A 21,840-nucleotide genomic window follows, 5' to 3' on the forward strand; every position below is an offset into this window, starting at 1 on the left:
TGTCGCATTGTGCTGAATGTGTTTGTAGTTTCTCATTCGTCTGTAGTAGAGCAGCAGCCTAACTTTCAGCCACCCCTGCAAAAGGCGACTCTTCAACCTCCACTGTTGGCTGCAGTCTGGGCGGTTGTGGCTTAACTATGACTGTGTGTAGTCCTGATCTACAGCAGGCAGTTTCGCAGATCATGTACCGTCCAGACTATCAATTAGGCATCCTGCCACATCATAGGGCTGATGTTGTCGTGGGGGCCGAATCAACTACAGGGTTTGGCGCAATTAATGTATATTGGGATGTCCATTGAGCTCCCTGTACTGTTTCTATGGCTGGATCGACGCGTTGGCCGGCCAGCAAGCCACTCACCGGCTATGGTAGATTGGGCTAGCTTGGTTCACAACTACGGCTCCTCGCGGCTTGCCCACCGCCGTGCATTCCGCGTCCGGCGCTGCTGGTGAGCGTCTGATGTCTCAAGGGGTCCAATTCACATTGCACTTGACCTCATCAGCGTGTTGCGTGTTAAAAAAGCTGTTCTCATGGCTGGGCGGCCAGTAGCATCCCTGGTGGCCCTAGGGGCGCAGGGCTGCCCATTGTCTATATTCGATCACCCAAGCGCTATCACTGTCTCTTATAGGGCATTCAAGCCGTGTGTGATGGGCTCACAGGTGCTGGGTTGCGCTACACAGCCACTTGGGGTCTCACTTCTGCACCCTCAGGCTCAACGTCTGATCAGGCCCCCAGGCCTAGGTTGTTCAACAGTGGTAAAGGGTGCGGAGTTATCTGGCCAGCAAGCCACAAACGCAAAAATATGTGGCCAAACAAAAAAGAGGTGGCCATTTCTTACACACCACCTATTATTTTCCATTGGGCAGAAAGAATCTAGAACTTTAGCAAAAACAAGAGTCCTAGCAGACCCATCTGAAAATCTTAATGAGATTATTGCACCACTTGGCTAAATAAAACCCCAAATATTAAAACTGTCTCATGATCAAGGATTAGATAACTGAAATACATTAAAGCTTTGTCTTCTCATAGGTGACGTGTTACCATGGATCATATCATGGAAAGATTTGCCACTCTTGATATTGGAACCACATGGCAAAACCTGGAGTAAGAAAAAGCTTTGTGAAACTTATCTCACCAGTGAGTAACTGGTGCACATGAAAGCATAGTAGCACCAGGCAATATCTCCTTAATTCACCCTGTTTATTTTTGACTTGATTATAAATATTTCAGAATAACAAAAGGTTACAAACGATGGGAATATTAAGTACGATACAAATGCGGAGATCTTTGATGCAGATGTCAGGGAATATAAAAGATTAAGCAGAAAATGTCAAGCAACAGTACCTTTGTGATTTATGTAAATGAATGTACAGGTAAGCTCAGATACACTTGGACGTACTATTTGCACCTCACACAAGAGAATTTTGGAACATAATCACACACTTAAGATCACATATCAGAGATCACATCTTCCCTGCAGCACAATATTATAAAAGAATACTTTACAGAGTTCCTGCCTCAGTAAAATACTTTGGAATAATCAACATGACAGCAGATGAGAGAATAGGTGACTGAATTAGGAAATTGAGACAATTATAACAGAGGTACATTATAAAACTACATAACACTAGTCAGAGGTCATTAATGTTGTCCCATAAGAGAAATAGTTGTGCCTCACAGTCCTGCATAACATGTTTTAGAAAAATGGATTTTCCACACAGTAATAAATGTTGAAACATAAATGGTACTGTGGAACTAAATATAATTCACAATCATAAATACACTGAGGGCTACGTGGTCCCCTCTAAAATTATATTATTTGACTTCTAAAAAAAAACAACTAAAAAAATGAACAGAGATAAGCCTACTGAAGAGCAGCTTAATGGATGACAGTGACTCTTGTTCAATCAGTTCTAAGAAGATTTAGCAATTAATAATAGACACATACATTTTTATGAATTTAGTGCACACTATTTGATACAAATTTCATGATTTTTTTTTAATATGAACTCGGTGTGAAAGCTACATTACCTCAACAGAATGAAGAATTATAAATAAACAAAGGACTCGGGAGCAGATGGAAGAAGAAATTAACTGATGTGAAAAATATTTCGGCTCTGGAAAGCCTTTGCGAAATGTGCGCAGACTCCCTATTATGGTGGGCTGGGAATACCAGACTTCTCGCTGTACTACTGGGCCTCCTAAATGACAATTTGCTCTTTTGCCACAGAAACAACTCAGCTGTGAGGCAAAAGTTAGATCTTTTGGAGCCATGTGATCAACATGCCATGCTATATGCAGCATCAGTCCCTCAAGCCCTGCCACCCATTACAAAAACATGATTAAGATCCTAGAATGTAGCCTTGAAGCAAAAAGAAACTAATGGCGGTACACAAATTTAATTTCCTAGAACCCAAGAGAATAATGTAACACTTGGGCAAGAAGGGCATTTCCAGGATAAAGAGCTCACTGCTGCTTAGCGCACCAGACCTTCTCCCACGGTTAAGAGAATTGGGAACAGGATGTTCAGGAGCATGATAATGGGGCGTGGCCAGATGGAACAATGGCCCCTGCACTCTAACCATGTCTTAGCGTTTTAGGATTACTCAAGTCAAGTATTTCCATGTGGTTTACTTTCTCTCAACTAGATTAAAGCAACTGTCAATGGTGTAAGAGCCTACATGGCACCTTTGTATACATCATATGGAATTGCCCCGTGATCTCTAACTACTGGCATCAAAATCATCATAAACTAGAAGGGCCTACAGGGCACCCAGAGACATTAGTCCTTAAAGTAGAATTAATAGGTATTATGGGCAACTGGGAGGATGCAGTAGGCTCCCGGGTTCTCATGGGGTTGGACTCTTAATGGTTAAGCGAGACATAGCATGGAATGGAAGAGCACTGATCCTCCCACGCTGAGCAGAGAAAACTGTTTACCAAGCCCACAGACGCATGAGGAAAAAACAGAAAATTTGGCCACCCTATTGGTGGGTGGTAGGTCCTAGTGGGGAGTGATGTGGGATTTATGAGGTAGTATCTTAATAACTTAAGTTGGTTTCTAAACCCATGTTTAGATGAGGGAGGATGATTAAAGCAGGTGGAGTTACAAAATGTGTTCAATACATATGAATTGTAAGCAGTACACAAAAGTCTTACTGTGACAGCAGTTCCTTACCAGTAAAATTAAAGAAAATAATGAAACTTAGTTATAAAAAAAAACCTATGAAGGGGACCAATGCCTCTGGTTTTTGCACTTAGTTAAATTGCGTAAATAACAAGGGGACCTATGCCTCTGGTTTTGCATACAGTTCGTCTGCTTAAATATCAGTCAGGAAGCAAAATTCACGTACCCGTCAACATGCGCCAGAAGAATCTGGTCATTCAGAGGTAAATACATCTTGTCCCAGACATTCTAGATAGGATCAACCAACTTAATGATGCAAACCTCTTATTCAATATTGACATTACAAAGGTTACCAAGGAACTGGAGCAGGGGTTCCAGTACATCACGTTTGCAAGTAATCAAAGCTTCTTCTGGTATAAAAGCTGTGACAATGTTCTCTGCTACAATGGGTTTATGAAGAAGACCTTTGACACATCAGCCTAAGCAACCAAACTGTCTAAATTACCATGACTGCAGCAATTGTAACATTGGTGGAACACCCAACAACACAATTGTCAAGGTCTGTCATGCTGTTCATGATGCAAAAATGATACTCCAAAAAGCAACGGAAAAGCCTCAAAATTTTCATCCACATTCTCTCTGAATAATATGCATGCTGACCATGAGAACATAAAGGTTATTGCGTACATCTATGCTATCAGCAGATCTTTTTTTGGATGGCCAGTTATTTTGAGTGATACATTCTAGACTTTACCACCCTCACTGGTCTTTTCAGACCTAATCAAGGATGCCCATGAATACAAATGGCCAAAGAAATGCCAGTCAGCTTCTAAAGCCATTCTATCTCGAATTACAGAATTTAAGAACTTTGTTTTTTTTCACCCAATGTTGCACATTAAAATCATAGTAGATGCTATCCCGTTGGTACTAGGTGCTATATGGTTTCAACCAGATGCTGAAGGCCCTATAATGGGTTATTGCCTTTTGTAAGTTGCAACCTGATAAGGATGAAAAAGGATAATCACAATAAGATCGCAAGAAAGAAACCCCTTCAATCTGGTTACCTGGAGGAGACATGTCCCATGCCACAAAGGCATGTGTCAGCTGGCCCTGCCATATAAGTTGCCTCAGTCTCATTCCAGCATATGAAAGGTGTTTTTATAATGGCCAGCAGGGCCGGAGGTCTGACACTCCATACAGCATGACATGTAGGTCACCTCGCTCCAGAAGATCTAACTTAAGCCTCAGATGATTAATTTCCAAGGCAAAACAGGCAATTGTTAATTGGGGTCAGTTTGGGAGGTTCAGTAGTACAGCCAGAAATCAGTTTTTCCAAACCCATCTTTATTCTTTAGTTGTGGAGAGATGAAGTGTTGGCTGACATTTGTATGATTTCTGATGCACCCACCAGGACATGTTTCCTCTGCGATTCTCTTGGACGCACAGGTAACAACAAGGGAGGCAAAGTCAGGGCTGGCTGAGTCTGCCACAGAGTCTCATCAGCATTCTTTGATTTCTTGATTTCAGGCCTTCTGTCTGCCCGTATGGAGCGTTTACAAATAAATGTGCATTATAGACCTCAACTTGAGTGCCTCTACTTACTAAGAGCTCAACACTCTAGTTGTCCAGAGTAAGCAATGCCTATGACAAAATTCAATAGGTTAATTTAAAAAAAGGATTCCAGTGTAGTATACTTTGCCAGTGATTAAACAGTGTGATGTGATATTGTGTCTTATTTGTGGAGTTGTGGCATGTCATACTCTGATATCTGCTGAAATACGTTTATGGTACACTTGAGGAGGACATCTAGCTGAAGCATCCCACGAAAAGTGTTGGTTTGGAGAAACCAAAACACGTAGAAGCCTTCTCTAATGTCCATTTGGCTATTCCAGTGCTCTTACTATACATTTCTAGAAACAGAATCCAACTTCAAATGTAAAAATATCTGGTTTTCACTCACCAATAAAGGCTGCAGGAAATGCAGTAGGGGTTTTGGAGTATCTGGCGTCCGATGAATTGTTTGGGCAGACCAGCTTGTTGCATGGTGGGCTTTGCATCTACCAAAATACATACCAGTGAGTATTGGTAATGAAAAGTCACAGGAACATTTTTAAAAAACAATTAAATATAAATGGTTTAAAGCTGTTTTTACTTTATTATCATCCCAAAAATACACTTTCCGGGGCAAACTGTTCAACTGGGCCATACTACATTTCTTTTAACTAATTTCAGCCACTAAAACATCAGAGGCGTCTCAGTAATTACAAAAGTCTAAAAAATAAAAACCAGCAATGCTTTCTCAGAACCTTGTCCTCCTTTATGAGCTAAGTGCATGCCTAATGCTTCATATTCTTTATGTCTCACACTCTATAATACCCTACAGTTTCAAACTCTCACAGAATTAATGATCTCCGATCTATATCTGTCACACTACAAATGTTCACCACTTTCTTAAAAGCGCTCTCTTAATGCCCAGCATTGTTCATGGTCTCTTGCACTTGGAACGAGTTTGGGGAGCACTCCACCACCGAGAATCAACTTTTGGCCAAACAGAAGTCTGCTGGCTGCACTAGTCCGAATTATTACATTATGTATAGCACATCTCACCTCTTTCCCAGCAAGCTAAACAAAACAGCACCTGAAGGTCTCATCTGCTCCAAGGGGTAACACTTGAATCTGTGGTACCTGTGAAACTTACTGTGCAGAGTTGCCACACCTTGATATGGTGTGGCTCCTGTGAGTCACAATAATTCAGAATTACTACTATTCATGTGAGTGAGAAAATCACTTGCTGCACGCCACCTGCACTTTAGGATGATTGCACAGCCAGGCATAGCAAAAAAATAAATAATAATCAGCCTTGCAGAAACAGACCTTGGCTGCTCATGCAACCCGCTTCCTGGATGCATATTCTACTCTTCACTCACTTCATTAGAGGCACATCCTCTCAAATTACATGGCCGACCTTTTAGATCCATACTTTACTTTTTTCTAAGTCTCATATTCTAAATGTCTCACACTCTTAATCATTTGTATTGTTTACATTCCTTATTCAAGATGCCAGCCTCTCCTAGTCAGACAGTCAATGGTCTGTCTTTTCTTTTTCTTAGACCCTACAACTTTACACATTATCAAATACCTTTTGAGGTACCTTATTTTGAATATTTATACTTCACGTTTTACACAAATTGTGGTTTATTTTATGAGACCCACAGTTTCAGTGTCTTACATTCTTTAAGCTTACAATCAATAACTTTCAAATATATTGCACATCTTCTTTAAACCTCACACCCTTAATTCCAACGCTTTACAAGTTTCACAACAACAATATACTCCATTTTGAAAGTCCTAACAGCATTTATCTTAACATTTTCTTGCACCTACACATATAAAGGCCTACATTTTTTGAGTGGAAGCTTTTCGCCCTTGCAAAGCCCTTATTTTAATCAGCTGCCCTAGACTTATTCACATTTTCTCAACAAGACAACATTTGTAAGTTTAGAGTCTTTTCTTTGTTGTGTATTCAATCGATAAGTGTCTTTTAAACACAATTAAAGTTTTCTACTAGGGTAAACCCCATTTCTATATACGGGTGTGTAACTAACACAGTGCGGATATTGACTCGATTTTATTCTTTTTCTTACATAACTGAACTTAGTTTTGTGACTCATGCATAGGTATATCCTTGAAACCAGGATGTCTTTATGTTGAAAAAATTATTAGAGGCACTAATTTGAACCTTAACAAATGTGTTTAATATTTCTTTTTAAAGTTTTCTTTGCATCATACACTGTCTCAAAAAAAAAAAAAAAAAAAAGCGGGCTGGTCCAACACATTATTTCAACAAAGAAAGGTCATCTTTTATACAAACTCCTTTTCTTAAACTATACAATACATTTATAAGTCAAGAAATTTGTTTTCTTGAATATCCTCAAGAATTTCTTATATTCATTTGGAATGCCATTGCTTTGACTATTTGGTGGTGATTATTATTTCAGAATACACAAGCAACTAAGACCAGGCTTACACTAAACGGTAGCTGAAGTTTTATCCTTCAGTATATTAGCTTTCATATTGCTTATTACAGGCATTTAAGGGTGCTTGTTTTCATGTTTTTACTATTTAGACATCAAAATATAACTCCAACGAATCTACTGATTTTTTGAGAAAGAAACTTGTATTTAGGATATTTAAGACAACTGGCATATTTAACACTACTTTTTTCTTTATGTCTGTAGTAATTTAATGTGTTTAACAAAACAGATACAGTGCTAAATCATATCAAACCACGTTGGATACCAAAGATAAGGTATATTACATTTAGACTATAATTTATAGAGTGCCTTAACACCCATAGGTCTCTTGGTGGTAAGTTAGGCAAGAACAAACAGGAAAATGAGATGGAAAAAAACAGGTCAAGAAAACAGCCGTATTATAAGAGGTTTCCTAGGGATCAAGTGATTGGAAAAAGACTGAATCGTCTGTGGAAGGCGATCCCAACAACAGGGTGCTTGGAGTCGTTGATATTAGACTGATTAGAATGATGCGCATCACAACAGGACATTTTCATACACAAACAATTTATTTTCATACATGAACAAAGTTGCATCACCACTGTTGGATTCCCCATCATAAACTTTCCATCAACTCTAGCACGTAGGTAAGTGCTCAGGCAGGCTCTGTGACCCAGGCCTGAAGGTTAATGACTGACAGGTCACAGGTGGGGTAACACTTAGCTGACAGCCAAACGCACAGTGAAGCTTAGATCAGATCCCACAGATAGACAGCAACACTACAAAGGTCCCTGGAGCCTGGACCGAACAGAGCGCACATGGCCGGAGGGATCAGGGCATTCCCAAAACACCATAAAGTTAGATACCACGTGTAGTTAGGTACACTTAGCCAATCAGGACACAGCACACACAGTCACCACTCGCCCTCCCACTCCAGATATCTGGACACATACTCGCTGGCCCACAGTGTCCACAACAGGTTAAGGCCCACCTGCATTCCCTATCTGGAAATATATTTACAACTCCTTGTCAACTGTTTGCATTTTTCACCAGGGAAGGAATGTTTTATGACTTTACTGCATTCAGAGAAATGTATAAAATCAGAAATAATTGAATGTACTCCAAGAGACAGTCCTCAGACCCCAGTTCAGTAACTGCTCTACCGGCCATAATGTTCAATTAAACAAACTGTTTCCTATTTTGCCAGACGACTCTTTTTTTTTTTTTTTTTACTGTAAATTCTCATTTGAGCAACAGAGTGAAAAGCAGTGCTGCAAATCTGTTTTGACTGAATTGGGGTATTAGAACGATTTTAAAGTTGTAATAACCGATCAGATATAATGCTTACAGTTAAGGGTAGCAGTATATTCAATTGGTAATCACCCAGGCTTATAACAGATCCATGTTGTGTGGTTTATAACACCCTAAAGAACCAATAAATGGGTAGCATGAATTGACCCTGTGGAATAGTTTAGGAGGGCTGCGTTAAAAAGGGAGTTTTTTTTCTCCATTTTTTCATTTTGCTTTACAGAAAATAATAATTCTTTGTCAGGACCAGAGATGAGGATTATGTTGTACTTTCTTCGTTCTTCTATTAACAGCAGCCACAGAAAATCACTATATGTCAACAAACTACCTTTCCCATGAATACCAGGAAAGGAGATCCCCACCCACTACTGTATAGACCACTGTGCCTGCGCTGCTTCTAGTTTCCCAAAACAACCTGCCATGAAGGATGGACAGACCTCCTTTATAGATGAGCAGTAGGTCAAATACTGTCCACTGGCCCAATAATTATGCATTGTAGAGGATGAATCCATCCAGAAAGCGGTGTCCTACGCCAAGGAGCCCTTCAAGGCCAGCCACTTACAGGGAAGGCTTTGGCACCTCTTTGTGAACACTGCCTCAAAGGCTTCCCATCCCTCTGTAGGGCAAGGCCAAGACCACATGCAAACATACGGATAGTGGTGCCTTTGAAAGGGCCTTCCTGGCAAAGAATGCCTGGTCACCTGCTAATTCCACAACCCTGCCCCCAACAGGGAACTAAGATACTCTTGCCATTTCCTATGTAGACCTGGACTTCGATGACTCCCAGGCAGGGTCCGACGCAGACGAGCAACCCCGGCTCTGGCGCCCCTCATCAGACAGGTCTCCTACAGCCTCTAACTCCCCATGCCCTACAAGACAGTCACATGCGTCCCAAGGTGGTGTCAAACGTGGCAGCCTGACTAAGGAATCCCCTTGACAAGGGGGTCTGAAATTGCCAATGTACAGAATGTCTCCATCCCTCTCTAGATGGCAAGGTTGCGCTCACTCCTGAATTGGGATTCCAAAACGGTGGCTTTCCTTGGCAAATACATGCAGGACTCTAAAAAGGATATTGATCCGTACTGGCGGACTTGCCAGGACAATCTCCTTAACATGACTGGTTCCTTCACCAAAATCCTAGAAATCAATACATTGAGGCCCCTTATTTTATTCTACTGGGTAATGCCAACTGTGCTTTGTCTATAGAGCGCCATAGGTCCTTCCTAATTAAGGTCGACCCCAAACTAGGTGACCTTGCGTCCTCTGAGGTAGGGGTGTAGGAAAGTACCATCTTGCCTGGCATGTTACCCCCATTTTTACATGTATGTCAGTTTGTTTTTGGCTGTCTCACTGGGATCCTGCTAGCCAGGACCCCAGTGCTCATAGTTTGTGGCCTGAATGTGTATACCTGTGTAGTGACTAACTGCGTCACTGAGGCTCTGCTAATCAGAACCTCAGTGCTTATGCTCTCTCTGCCTTTAAATTTATAGGCTAGTGACCACTTTTACCAATTTCAATTGGCACACTGGAACACCCTTATAATTCCCTAGTATATGGTACCTAGGTACTGAGGGTATTGGGGTACCAGCGGATCCCTATGGGATGCAGCATTTCTTTTGCCACCCATAGTGAGCTCAGGCAAACCTTTACACAGGACTGCCACTACAGCCTGAATGAAATAACGCACATGTTATTTCACAGCCATTTTCACTGCACTTAAGTAACTTATTAGTCACCTATATGTCTAACCTTCACTTACTGAAGGTTACGTGCAAAGTTACTAAGTGTGAGGGCACCCTTGCACTAGCAAAGGTGCCCCCACATAGTTCAGGGCCATTTCCCCGGACTTTGCGAGTGCGGGGACACCATTACACGCATGCACTACATATAGGTCAATACCTATGTGTAGCTTCACATTGGTAACTCTGAATATGTCCATGTAACATGTCTAAGATCATAAAATTGTTCCCCCATTCCAAATCTGGTATTGGGGAGCCAATTCCATCACCCCCGAGACTCCAGTATGGACCCGGGGTACTGCCAAACCAGCTCTCTGGGGTTTTCTCTGCAGCTACTGCTGCTGCCACCCCACAGACAGGGTTCTGCCCTCCTGGGGTCTGGGCAGCCCAGACCCAGCAAGGCAGATCAAAGAATTTCCTCAGAGAGGGTGTTACACCCTCTCCCTTTGGAAGTAGGTGTTAAAGGCTGGGGAGGGGTAGCCTTTCCCAGCCTCTGGAAATGCTTTGAAGGGCACAGATGGTGCCCTCCTTGCATAAGCCAGTCTACACCGGTTTAGGGAACACCCAGTCCCTGCTCTGGCGCGAAATTGGACAAAGGAAAGGGGAGTCACCACTCCCCTGTCCGTCACCGCCCCAGGGGTGGAGCCCAGGGTGTGAGGGCACTATGGAGGCCTCTGAGTGGCCAGTGCCAACAGGTGACGTCAGAGACCCCTCCTGATAGGTGCTTAACTGACGAGGTGGCCAATCCTCCTTTGAGGGCCATTTAGGGTCTCTGCAGTGGGCTTTTCCTCAGATAACGACTTGCAAGAATTCACCAGAGTTCTTTGCAAGAATTCACCAGAGTTCCTCTGCATCTCTCTCTTTGACTTCTGCCAAGGATCGACCGCTGACTGCCCCAGGACGCCTGCAAAACTGCAACAAAGTAGCAAGGAAACTACCAGCGACATTGTAGCGCCTAATCCTGCCGGCTTTCTCAACTGTTTCCTGGTGGGGCATGCTTTGCGGGCTGCCTGCCTTCATCCTGCAGTGGAAGCCACGAAGAAATCTCCTGTAGGTCGAGGGAATCTTCCACCTGCTTCAGCAAGCACTAAACTTCAGCGTCACCTGTACTCTGGGACCCCTCTCATCCTGACGAGCATGGACCCTGGAACACAGGTGGTGGACCCAAAGTGACCCAGACTGTCCAGTGGTCCAACTGTCCAAATTTGAACGATGTAAGTCCTTGCCTCCCCTCTCCAGACAGTAATCCTGTGCACCGCGTGAACTGCAGCTACAAGGGCTTCTGTGCACATTTCCATGAAATCCTGCATGCACAGCCAATCCTAGGTCCCCAGCACTCTGTCCTGCGACACCCAGCTCCCTGAGTTGATCTCTGGTGTCGTGGGACCCACTTTTGCAGTGTTGAGAAGACCGCCATTTTCAGACTTCTTGAACCCGTGTTCAAGGACTTCTGCGGGTGCTTCTTTCTTGTGCGTGGGCTCTCTACGTTGCTGAGAGCCCCCTCTGTCTCTTCCCCCAAGTGGCGACATCCTGGTCCTTCCTGGGCCCAGGCAGCACCCTTTTTCTTCAACTGCGACTCTTGCAGCTAGCAAGGCGTGTTTGCAGTATTTTGCCATGGAAACAACCCTGCATCCTCCAGCACTCCATGGGACACCTTCCGCACGAAGGAGAAGTTCCTAGCACCTTTAGTTATTGCAGAATCTTCAGCTTCTTCCATCTGGAGGCAGCCATTTTGCACCTTCATCCGGGGTTTAGTGGGCTCCTGCACTAGAGGTGCCCAGGGCCAGTAAATCAAATGCTACTAGTGGGCCTGCAGCACTGGTTGTGCCGCCCACATAAGTAGCTCTGTAATCATGTCTCAGACCTGCCACTGCAGTGTCTGTGTGTGCAGTTTTGACTGTAACTGCGACTTGGCAAGTGTACCCACTTGCCAGGCCTAAACCTTCCCTTTTCTTACATGTAAGGCACCCCTAAGGTAGGCCCTAGGTAGCCCCAAGGGCAGGGTGCAGTGTACGGTTAAGGTACAACATATAGTAATGTGTTTTATGTGTCCTGACAGTGAAATATTGCTAAATTCGTTTTTTACTGTTGCAAGTCCTGTCCCTCTCATAGGTTAACATGGGGGCTACCTTTAAATCTGATTAAAGTGTAGATCCCCTTTGGGAGCGGACGGACATGTGGAGTTTGGGTTCTCTGAGCTCACAATTTAAAAATACAGCTTTTAGTAAAGTTGATTTTAAGATTGTGCGTTTGAAAATTCCACTTTTAGAAAGTAGGCATTTTCTTGCTTGATCCATTCTGTGACTCTGCCTGTTTGTGGATTCCCTGTCTGGGTCAGTTTGACAGTTGGGCTGTTCACACCTCTCCTCTAGACAGTGACACAAAGGGGGCTGGGGTGTAGCCTGCATATCTTGATTAGCCATCTGTGCTGGAGGGGAGGAGTGGTCACTCACACCTGAAAGGACTGTGCCTGCCCTCACACAATGCCGTCTCCGACCCCCTGGTGAGTGTCTGGGGCCTGGCCTGGACAAGGAAGGATCTTGCAAACACTTGAGATTTTGCTTTGAGGTTTGCTAACTTCAAAGGCAGAACTGGGTAGAAGAAGCAGACCCAAAACCCCAGACTTTTAGAATCTTTCTGGATTCAAGAGGAACCTCTGCCCAGGAGAAGAGCTGAAGAGCTGAAGGAGGAGTACTGTCCCTTTGCTGTGTTGCTTTGCTGGACTGGCCTGCAGTTGCTGCTTCTGCCTGAAAAGAGTGCAAAGGGTGAACTTTGCTGTGTGTACTGCTTGAGAAAGTTCTCCAAGGGCTTGGAGTAGAGCTTGCCTCCTGTTGGAAGTCTCAGGGACACCAAAGACTTCAGTTTCCTCGACCTGCAGCACTGGGAACTGTGTGTTTTGTGCTGTCCAAGAGGAGAAACCACTGCGCCGCCGCCAACGACGCTGCTGGCCTGCACCGTGACCTGCCGACGCCGCACGGAGTCGCATTGGTCCGCTTCGCACCGCAGCCCTGGTCTCAATCGGACAACTTCACTGAGCTGCTGCTTGCACCGCGACCTGTGGGCCCCGCACTCCGGCGTCACCTGCTCACACCGCAGCCTGGGCATCCCCGACGATGTCGCTCCTGCTGACACCGGCGCCACTGCCTGCACCGTGGCCTGTGGACAATGATCATGAGGAGCACGAAGCACCGTCCTGTCCCGTGCCGCAGCACCGGTCCACCGACGCCAGCACCATCGCCTCCAGTGTCGTCATCAGGCATCCTTGTCTGCACCGTGGCCTGTGGACACCGCTCGTGAGGGTCACAAAGCACCGTCCCGTCCCGCACAGCTGGCTTGGGCCTACAGACGACAGCGCTTCCGCAAACGACGACGACGCTGCCTGCACTGTGACCTGTGGACACTGCACCGCCCCGCTTCACACCGCAGCCCTGGTCTCACCGACATCGCTGGATGCTGCCACCGAGCCGTTGCCTGCACCGTGACCTGTGGGCACCGCACGTCGCATCGTCCCGCTTCACACCGCAGCCCCGACGCCATCCCCACCAGCGCACCTGATTTCATCAGCCCCGAGTTCGATCCCCAAAGTGCGTGACTTCAAGGGCCCGACGACTCCTGCACCGACCCCGGAACCAACGCCAGCGACGCCGCTCTCCGGAGCGCACCGCGAGGATCACGACGCCCTGCGAATCCAAAGTACTGTTTATGGGTCTTCCCGACACCGCAGCTGGCCCGCGACGCCGAGGCCAGCCTGAACTTTTTGGTTTTGTTGTTCCCAATGCCGTGATAGCCCCAGGTGGAGTTATCGACTTCAAGGAACTGTATTGTTAAGTACATCTTGCAGCATTCATATTTTTATTACTGTATGTTGGATTTTTTAAATCATATTTGGTCTTGTTTTATATAGATAAATATTGGCTATTTTTCTAAAACTGGTGTGGTGTCCTTTTGTAGTGTTTTCACTTATTACTCTGTGTTATGTGCAAATGCTTTACACATTGCTTCGGAGATAAGCCTGACTGCTCGTGTCAAGCTACCAAGGGGGTGAGAAGGGGTTATCTGAGCGGGTATCTCCCTTATCCTGACTAGAGTGAGGGTCCCTACTTGGACAGGGTGCAAACCGACTGCCAACTAGAGAACCCATTTCTAACAGGTATCTTGGACACCCTTAGTGTTTTTTTACACTCCCAGTGTCCCTCTACACACTACCCTGGCCTAGGGGTCCATTTGTGGTTCACATTCCACTTTCTTAGTGTATGGTTTGTGTTGCCCCTAGGCCTATTGCATCCTATTGTATTCTACAGTGTTTGCACTACTTTCTGAATGTTTTTTTCTTACCTGATTTTGGTTTGTGTGTATATTTTGTGTATTTTACTTACCTCCTAGGGAAGAATATCCTCTGAGATACTTTTTGCACAGTCACTAAAATAAAGTACCTTTATTTTTAGTAATTGAGTATTGTCTTTCTTATGATATAGTATCTATATGATATAAGTGGTATAGTAAGAGCTTTGCATGTCTCCTAGTTCAGCCTAAGCTGGTCTGCTATAGCTCCCTCTATCAGCCTAAGCTGCTAGAACACTACTAATAAGGGATAACTGGACCTGGCACAAGGTGTAAGTACCATTGGTACCCACTATAAGCCAGGCCAGCCTCCTACAAGGGACAATAGCCCAAGGGGGTCTGTTCGTGGACCCTTTCATTAAAAAACTAGGGAAGTGTGTGGCCATAGTGAACTCCCTAGATAAGGCACTGTTGAATAGATATTTTAGCCATATTTTACACATGTTATTTTAGCAACCTAGGCCTGCCGTTGGGCACTTTGCCCCAGTTACATTTTATTCAGCATCGCTTTATTTTTCTAGCAAAAGCCACATTTGCGGTATTGTTTTATTTCTCTCTAATTGTCCTTTCGCCTAGAAAAGCATTACGTTCTCAGTCTTCACTTTGTGCTTTCTTCAAGGCTACAGTCAGATAGGGTTGCCAGCAAAAGTGGTAGGCTATGTCTCCAACATTCACAGAAACATACACATTCATACGTGGGGACCATTTCTTAGAATGTCAACTGTTTTAATATAAAAACACTTCTTTGTCCCATACACGTTAGAGCGAGATTCCATCCAGATTACCACGAAAGCATGCGGATTGCCTCGCTACAGCTGCTTGCTTAGACCTTAGTGTAGGTAATAGAACTATATATTGCTCCTAGTGACAGTATGGTGGGACTGTTTTTGTGTTTCACTCTCCTTGTCACAATCTTGCTTTTATTGTGTTTTATCATGCTAATTATTGCAATACATACCATTTAATCTAAGATGCAGTTACTTCAAAGAACCCTTACTGAACTATATTCTTCTTCTGTTGTCTTTGCCTGTGTGAGGCTAGTGTAACTGAGAAAAAGGGACGAGATCTGATCGGCCACGATTCCCCTGAAGAGTCTTTCTTGTCATGCACCTGCTTGCCACAACCATCCCTGCTCTTAGGTGGAGATGTGGCACTGCTAGTTAGCCGGAAAACCCGGATTAGGCCGACAGGCATCACATGGTGTGGAATTGTACTAAGTACCCCACAATCTATGCGATTCTGCCTCCCGAATCCAGTAGCCTCATTAAGATACTGAGAACCTACGCGACAGTGCAAGCCTCCATTAAGCTAATCTTTAACACTAGGGTTTTCATAGGGGTTGGTTGTGGTCAGGGTGCATGACCGGCCACCCGCAACACAGCCCAAGACAGACAGGCACAATGGCAAGACTCCAGGCGATTTGGTGGTTTCTATCTCTCAAGAGGCTAGCCCCACCTCTGTGGATCCAGAGGTGCTTGCAGAGGAAGGTTTACCGAAAGACTTCTAACGGTGAGTCCAACCTTTCGCTCTCACAGAGCAGGTGGAGGGGTTGGGGAGGAGGACTGATCCAATTTCTGGACAATTGGCAGGAGGTTACCTCAGACACATGGGTGCTGCAGATCATCCAAGGTTTCCATACAGAATTTTACGGTGCCCCTTCTCAATCTCATTGTTCACGTCCCTTAGTTTTTTCCCCAACAAGCCTCCCCCTCATAGATATGGAGGTCTTGCAAATGCTAGTGAAACAGGCCATCACTTACTCCCACCTTCATCCTCTATGGTTTCTAAGTAACCTTGTGCTGGTGGAGAAACGCGACGGAGGTCAAAACCTGGTTATTAATCTCGAAGAATTCAACATATGGCCATTTCAATATGGAGGGGATTCATTTCCTCATGGACTAATTGCATCATGGGGACTGGGTGGTACGTCTCAATCTCAGGGGACGAATACTTGTCCATTCCAATTTTTCCGCCCCAATGCAGGTTCCTCCAGTTCCAATGGCGAGGTCAGATGTTCGAGTTCATTGCCCTTCCTTTCAATCTGTCCTCAGCTTCCTGGTGCTTCACAAAGGTACTCAAACAAATGGTGGAGCGCTTGTGAGCCCGGGGAATCAGACTGATTATTTTAACGATATTCTGTTGATGGAATACTGGCCTCGACATCTCTCCGAACATTTGCAAATGGCGGTGTCTCTCCTGGAGTCTCTGGACTTCATCATAAATTCAAAGAAGTCTTATTTAGTTCCAACACAATCCCTAACCTATCTAGGGTTTGCCATCAACTCGATCAAGTCTTCCCTCAGCCTTCCCTCCAGGAAATTGTCGAAGATTAGGCAGGCATTTACGGAAAACTCTGGCAAAAACCAAGACGTCAATGCATGAAATGTCACGTACAGTGGGCTTCTTATCTTCCTCCATCAAGGAAATCTTTCCAGGGACCCTGCACTACAGTGTCCTACAATGTCTGAAAGCCTTCCACCTCAGACACAGTCTCTCCTACGAGGAGCTGGTGCCTCTTACCTCAGAAGTCAGAGAAGAGATGCAGTGGTGGCTCTCTCACATGTACTCGTGGAACAACAGGGCCATATTTAGCTCCAGTCAGGACCTTATTATTGAGTCGGACATCAGCAATTCGGGTTGGGGCACCTGCTGTGGGGAGTTATCCACAGGCGGAAGATGGTCAGGAAAGAACCCTTCATATCAACTCCGTGAAACCTTGGCAGGCTCCTTTGCGGTCCAGTGCTGGACCAAAGACAAAATCCATTGTTGTGTCCTCCTGAAGGACAATGTATCCGCGGTCCGTTACATCAATCGCTTACAAGAAATGAGACCAAAAGCTCTGTCGGAACTGGCCATAAATTTCTGGGACTACTGCCGTGCCTACAAGGTCCCAGTGATGGTGGAAAACCTTCCAGGGTCTTCCAATACTGAAGCAGACTGGAATTTCAGGTATCCCAAATACTTAAGCATGTGGAAGCTCGACCTCAAATTCTTCAGTCTCTGTTGCACAGATGGGTCCCGTTCATGGATCTATTTGCATCTCGCCTGGACTATCAGTTGCACCATTTCTTAAGTTGGATCCCCTGGCGGTAGCAACAGATGAGTTCCTGCAGGATTGGAGTCTAGAGTAGGGGCACGCATTTTCACCATTCTCAATGATACCTCGGTTGTCGGCGCATCTCTGGATGCAAAGGACGGACCTAGTTTTGGTGATGCCCGTATGGAAATCTCAAGCTTGGTAACCAGTTCAGATTCGCCAATCCTTCTACCCCAATATCCAATATCCTGAAAGACCCCTCAGGGAATCCCCACAACCTGATGGTGGACACATCTCTCCATTTCATGGCGTGGTGTATTACCGAAGACAATGGCAAGTCCCAAGCCTCACAAAGGCATAGGCATCCTCAATGGTACGCCGATACAAGTCGGCCTGGGCCAGATGGTCAGTCTATGTGATGTATACGACATGACCTGGATCCCGTGGACTCCGATGTTGTCCCAGCGCTGAACTTTATTTCTGACATGGTGAGTAAAGGAATGAATTACAGGTCAGTAAACTCATTTTAGTCAGCAATGTCAGCCAGGAATCACCCTTTTGAAGGTTTACCAGTTGAGGAATATAAGCTAGTGCGGAAATTGTTGAGGGGCATTTGCTTATCTGTTCCTCGGCCCTTATGGGATGTTAACCGAATGATTAACCTTTTTCTCTCATGGCAGAGTGATAAATACCTCTCAAGGAAAGAGCTTTCCGGTAAGTTGCCTATGATACTTTGCTTGGTTTCCTGCCACAGAGTCTCGGACATCCGGGCTCTGATAATTATAGGAAGAGTTTCTACCCCAGAAGGGGTTATGTTTCGTATATCAAAGCGCACAAGGGCACACTCCAGGATAATTACTTATCCACTCTTTCCTGATCATCCAAAACTTTGTGTTGTACGATGCATTAAGGCCTTTCAGGCAATGACATACGAATTGAGACCCGAGGTGAGAGACAACTCCTTATCTCCCTCAGAAAGACTTTTAAGGTGGTTACTCCTCCAACCATAGCCCTTTGGGTCAGATGGGTGATGCAGGAAGCAGGTATCAATACACGTATTTTTGGTGCAAATTCTCCAAGAGGTGCTATGGACTCAAATGCTTTGGGCTGGGTGCTCGTCTGGAGGATATTATCAATGCCACCGGCTGTTCTTCTGATTCCATCTTTAAAACCTTCTATTTTAAGACAGTATTGGATACAGCTTCATTGGTGATAAGTAAGCTTTAAAACTAGCATAACCCTCGCCTCTGGTCCGGACACAGAATCTAAAATGTCCTAGCTATCGTAAAGGAAGGTTTTCAATACTATAAAGGACACAGAGGCGAGGATTATTCTCACCCACTGATCGGAGACCAGTAAGTCCCACCCACAGCTTTGGGTTGCTTCTGGCAGGTGATAGTTCATCCAGAGTAAGTAAAGTTTCAGTTTTTTTTCCTTGTTACAAACCTTTCATGATGGTTTAATAACTGATGATATATGTTGGTAGCTGATCAGTGGTAATGTCAACATTGGGTGTTATGTTCTTAGCTCAATAATTGCTGATATCGACATTAGGTGGTATTCCTATTTATACACTATGGCCCTCATTCTGACCTTGGCGGGCGGCGGAGGCCGCCCGCCAAAGTCCCGCCGTCAGATTACCGTTCCACGGTCGAAAGACCGCGGCGGTAATTCTGACTTTCCCGCTGGGCTGGCGGGCGGTCGCCTTCAGACCGCCCGCCAGCCCAGCGGGAAAGAGGCTTCCACGATGAAGCCGGCTCGGAATCGAGCCGGCGGAGTGGAAGCTGTGCGACGGGTGCAGTTGCACCCGTCGCGTATTTCACTGTCTGGGCAGCAGACAGTGAAATACATGTAGGGGCCCTCTTACGGGGGCCCCTGCAATGCCCATGCCAGTGGCATGGGCACTGCAGGGGCCCCCAGGGGCCCCGCGACCCCCCCCTACCGCCATCCGGATCCCGGCGGTCCGACCGCCGGGATCTGGATGGCGGTAGGGGGGGTCGGAATCCCCGCGGCGGTGCAGCAAGCTGCGCCGCCGCGGAGGATTCAATGGGGCGGCGGTACACTGGCGGGACCCCGCCAGTGGTGCCGGTCCGACCGCGGCTTTACCGCCGCGGTCGGAATCCCCATTGGAGCACCGCCGGCCTGTCGGCGGTGCTCCCGCGGTCCTCCGCCCTGGCGGTCAAAGACCGCCAGGGTCAGAATGACCACCTATTTGTCTCGAAAAATAATGATTTCTCTTAACAAGTGTAGAAAACTCAGATGATATTAATCGTCGCACGAAGAAAGAGGTAGAATTAACAGTGACAAGGGACTTTAATTTGATGGACTGAATAGTGATTGGATGTTATATGATTGTTCCTTATTTCTACCTTCCTTGGTGTTCATTTGAAATCAACAATGTCTTTCTGTGGATGCTATTAATCCAAGAGCGATGAAGGTACAGCATAATCCTCGCTTTCGTGTCTCAATAAAATTGAAAACTTTCCTTTATGATAGCTAGCAAATTTGTACTCGATTCTGCCTCTCCCAGAGAAACGTCACTCAAGCAACAAGAGCACCTAATACTCATTCTAACTTGTAATTATTTTACATTCATACAGTGCACAATTTGCAACTGCTATGGCATTTCAGCTCTCTGGTGGTTGAAAGATGACCTTCCAAACAGTACTGGGATTTCTTTTGCAAACAGGAGTCGGATTATGTTCAAGGAAACGTGCAGTTAGAGTCGATCAGACTGTACTTCGCTCTCTTAGATGAATGTGTCAGATCTAATGTGTTGCGAGACTGACAGACAATAGATGACAACTTTACCAAGTCCCTTACATGTATTCTTGGTCACTAACCATTCCTGGCAGGTGTGCCTTAGGCATCTGTTGGTGTCCTAATCGCTAGTCAACTTTTTAAGTGGGATGTGTGCTGTACGTATACTTGTGTTTACATATGAATGTGTCCTCTTGTAGGGCAGTGTCGATCTGCCTTGATAAACAGTGCTGTTATGAGCACATGATACTAGAATACACAGTAAATCAGTGCTGTGTTACAACGTGTGCGTTAAGTTTTTGCTAGTGTGTACTGTGTGGTATTATGTGAAAGAGATGCCGTTCTAAAATCATCCTATTTAAGATACACCAAAAAACACACTATGTGCTGGCTTCCAATGCTAGAATAGTCGGAAACAAGAAAAATAAGATAAAATCATGTAGTTACGATTCCAGGACATGTTGAATTAAGCAAGTTGAGGGAAGATTCTCAAGTTATGTTAATTCTTCATGGCTTTTTATGAAACAAAAACTTTACTACTTCCTTGGCCATCTGTTGTGGGGAGCCATAGCTAAATAGAGAAACCACCCTCTACTGTGAAGCTTGGGCAAAAAATAGTTTATAAACATCTCACAGCTTCTGGTTTTCTGCAGGAAGGACGCATGCCTATATGTTGAGTAGAGGTCTGTTTGGCTGCAGGGGTAGCAGCGCAATAGGGAAAGCGGCGGTGAGAGAACAATCCTCACCTCATCCAGTAGGTCACTCAGGTCCTGGTGACTGCTCAGCAAGTAGACAGCAGATTCCTGAAGCCTCCGGGGTGTGTCGCTAACACCTTCAATCTTCCGCTTGCTGGCTCTGCCCTCTAAAGTACACAAAACATTATTAGTCAAGATCGGAAAAAGAATATTTTTCTAAATACATAACATGCATCATTCTCCAGTGTATGATATACTTATGCATCCCTCAAGAAGATAAGCACTGGCAAAGCAGACACATCTGACCTTGGAAAGCAACTTTTTTAATTGGAAGCATCTGCTACACAAATACAAATAAATAAAGAACACATGCCAATACCTAAATGTGGCAATATGCTTGCAGTAATGTTTTTAACTTAAAAAGACAGCACAGTACCACAGCTTTCTTACTGACAGCTGTAGTCTTAATATACATCAAAGGGAAAACATGGTCATCATAGAAACAAGGAAGAGTATTATTAGCTTTAAGTCACTGTAACCCGAAGACAAAATTTACATGCACAAGAATGACTTAACAAGACTCTCCCCTTTCCTGCAGTACCCTTCTGGAAAAAAAATGTGCTCTGTAACTGCGAGCAGGGACATGATAGAAGACCAGAAAGAGCACCAATGACCTCCCAAAATTACTCCTGCTCAACAGCTGCAGTTCTGCTGCAATCCTAGAGCCGGATTCCTTTGGGAAGGAGGGTATCGCTCTAAAGGGGAGCTGATCAGGAGTGTTATCACCAACCCCCATGGCTTTCTGTGGCCTCTACCCACCAC

General features: G+C 45.0%; 1 protein-coding gene across 1 annotated transcript in view; it reads right to left on the bottom strand.

Annotated features, from left to right (window-relative positions):
• Positions 1–21,840, bottom strand: part of FANCA (FA complementation group A) — a 701,003-nt gene that overhangs the window by 662,309 nt on the left and 16,854 nt on the right. The window contains exons 2-3 of the mRNA XM_069217268.1: positions 21,070–21,185; positions 5,086–5,182 (exon numbers count right to left, since the gene is read on the bottom strand). Coding sequence (XP_069073369.1) covers positions 5,086–5,182; positions 21,070–21,185 — 213 coding nt within the window. The remainder of the gene's footprint in view (positions 1–5,085; positions 5,183–21,069; positions 21,186–21,840) is intronic.

The sequence above is a fragment of the Pleurodeles waltl genome, chromosome 12 (assembly GCF_031143425.1).
Source record: "Pleurodeles waltl isolate 20211129_DDA chromosome 12, aPleWal1.hap1.20221129, whole genome shotgun sequence".
NCBI lineage: Eukaryota > Metazoa > Chordata > Amphibia > Caudata > Salamandridae > Pleurodeles > Pleurodeles waltl.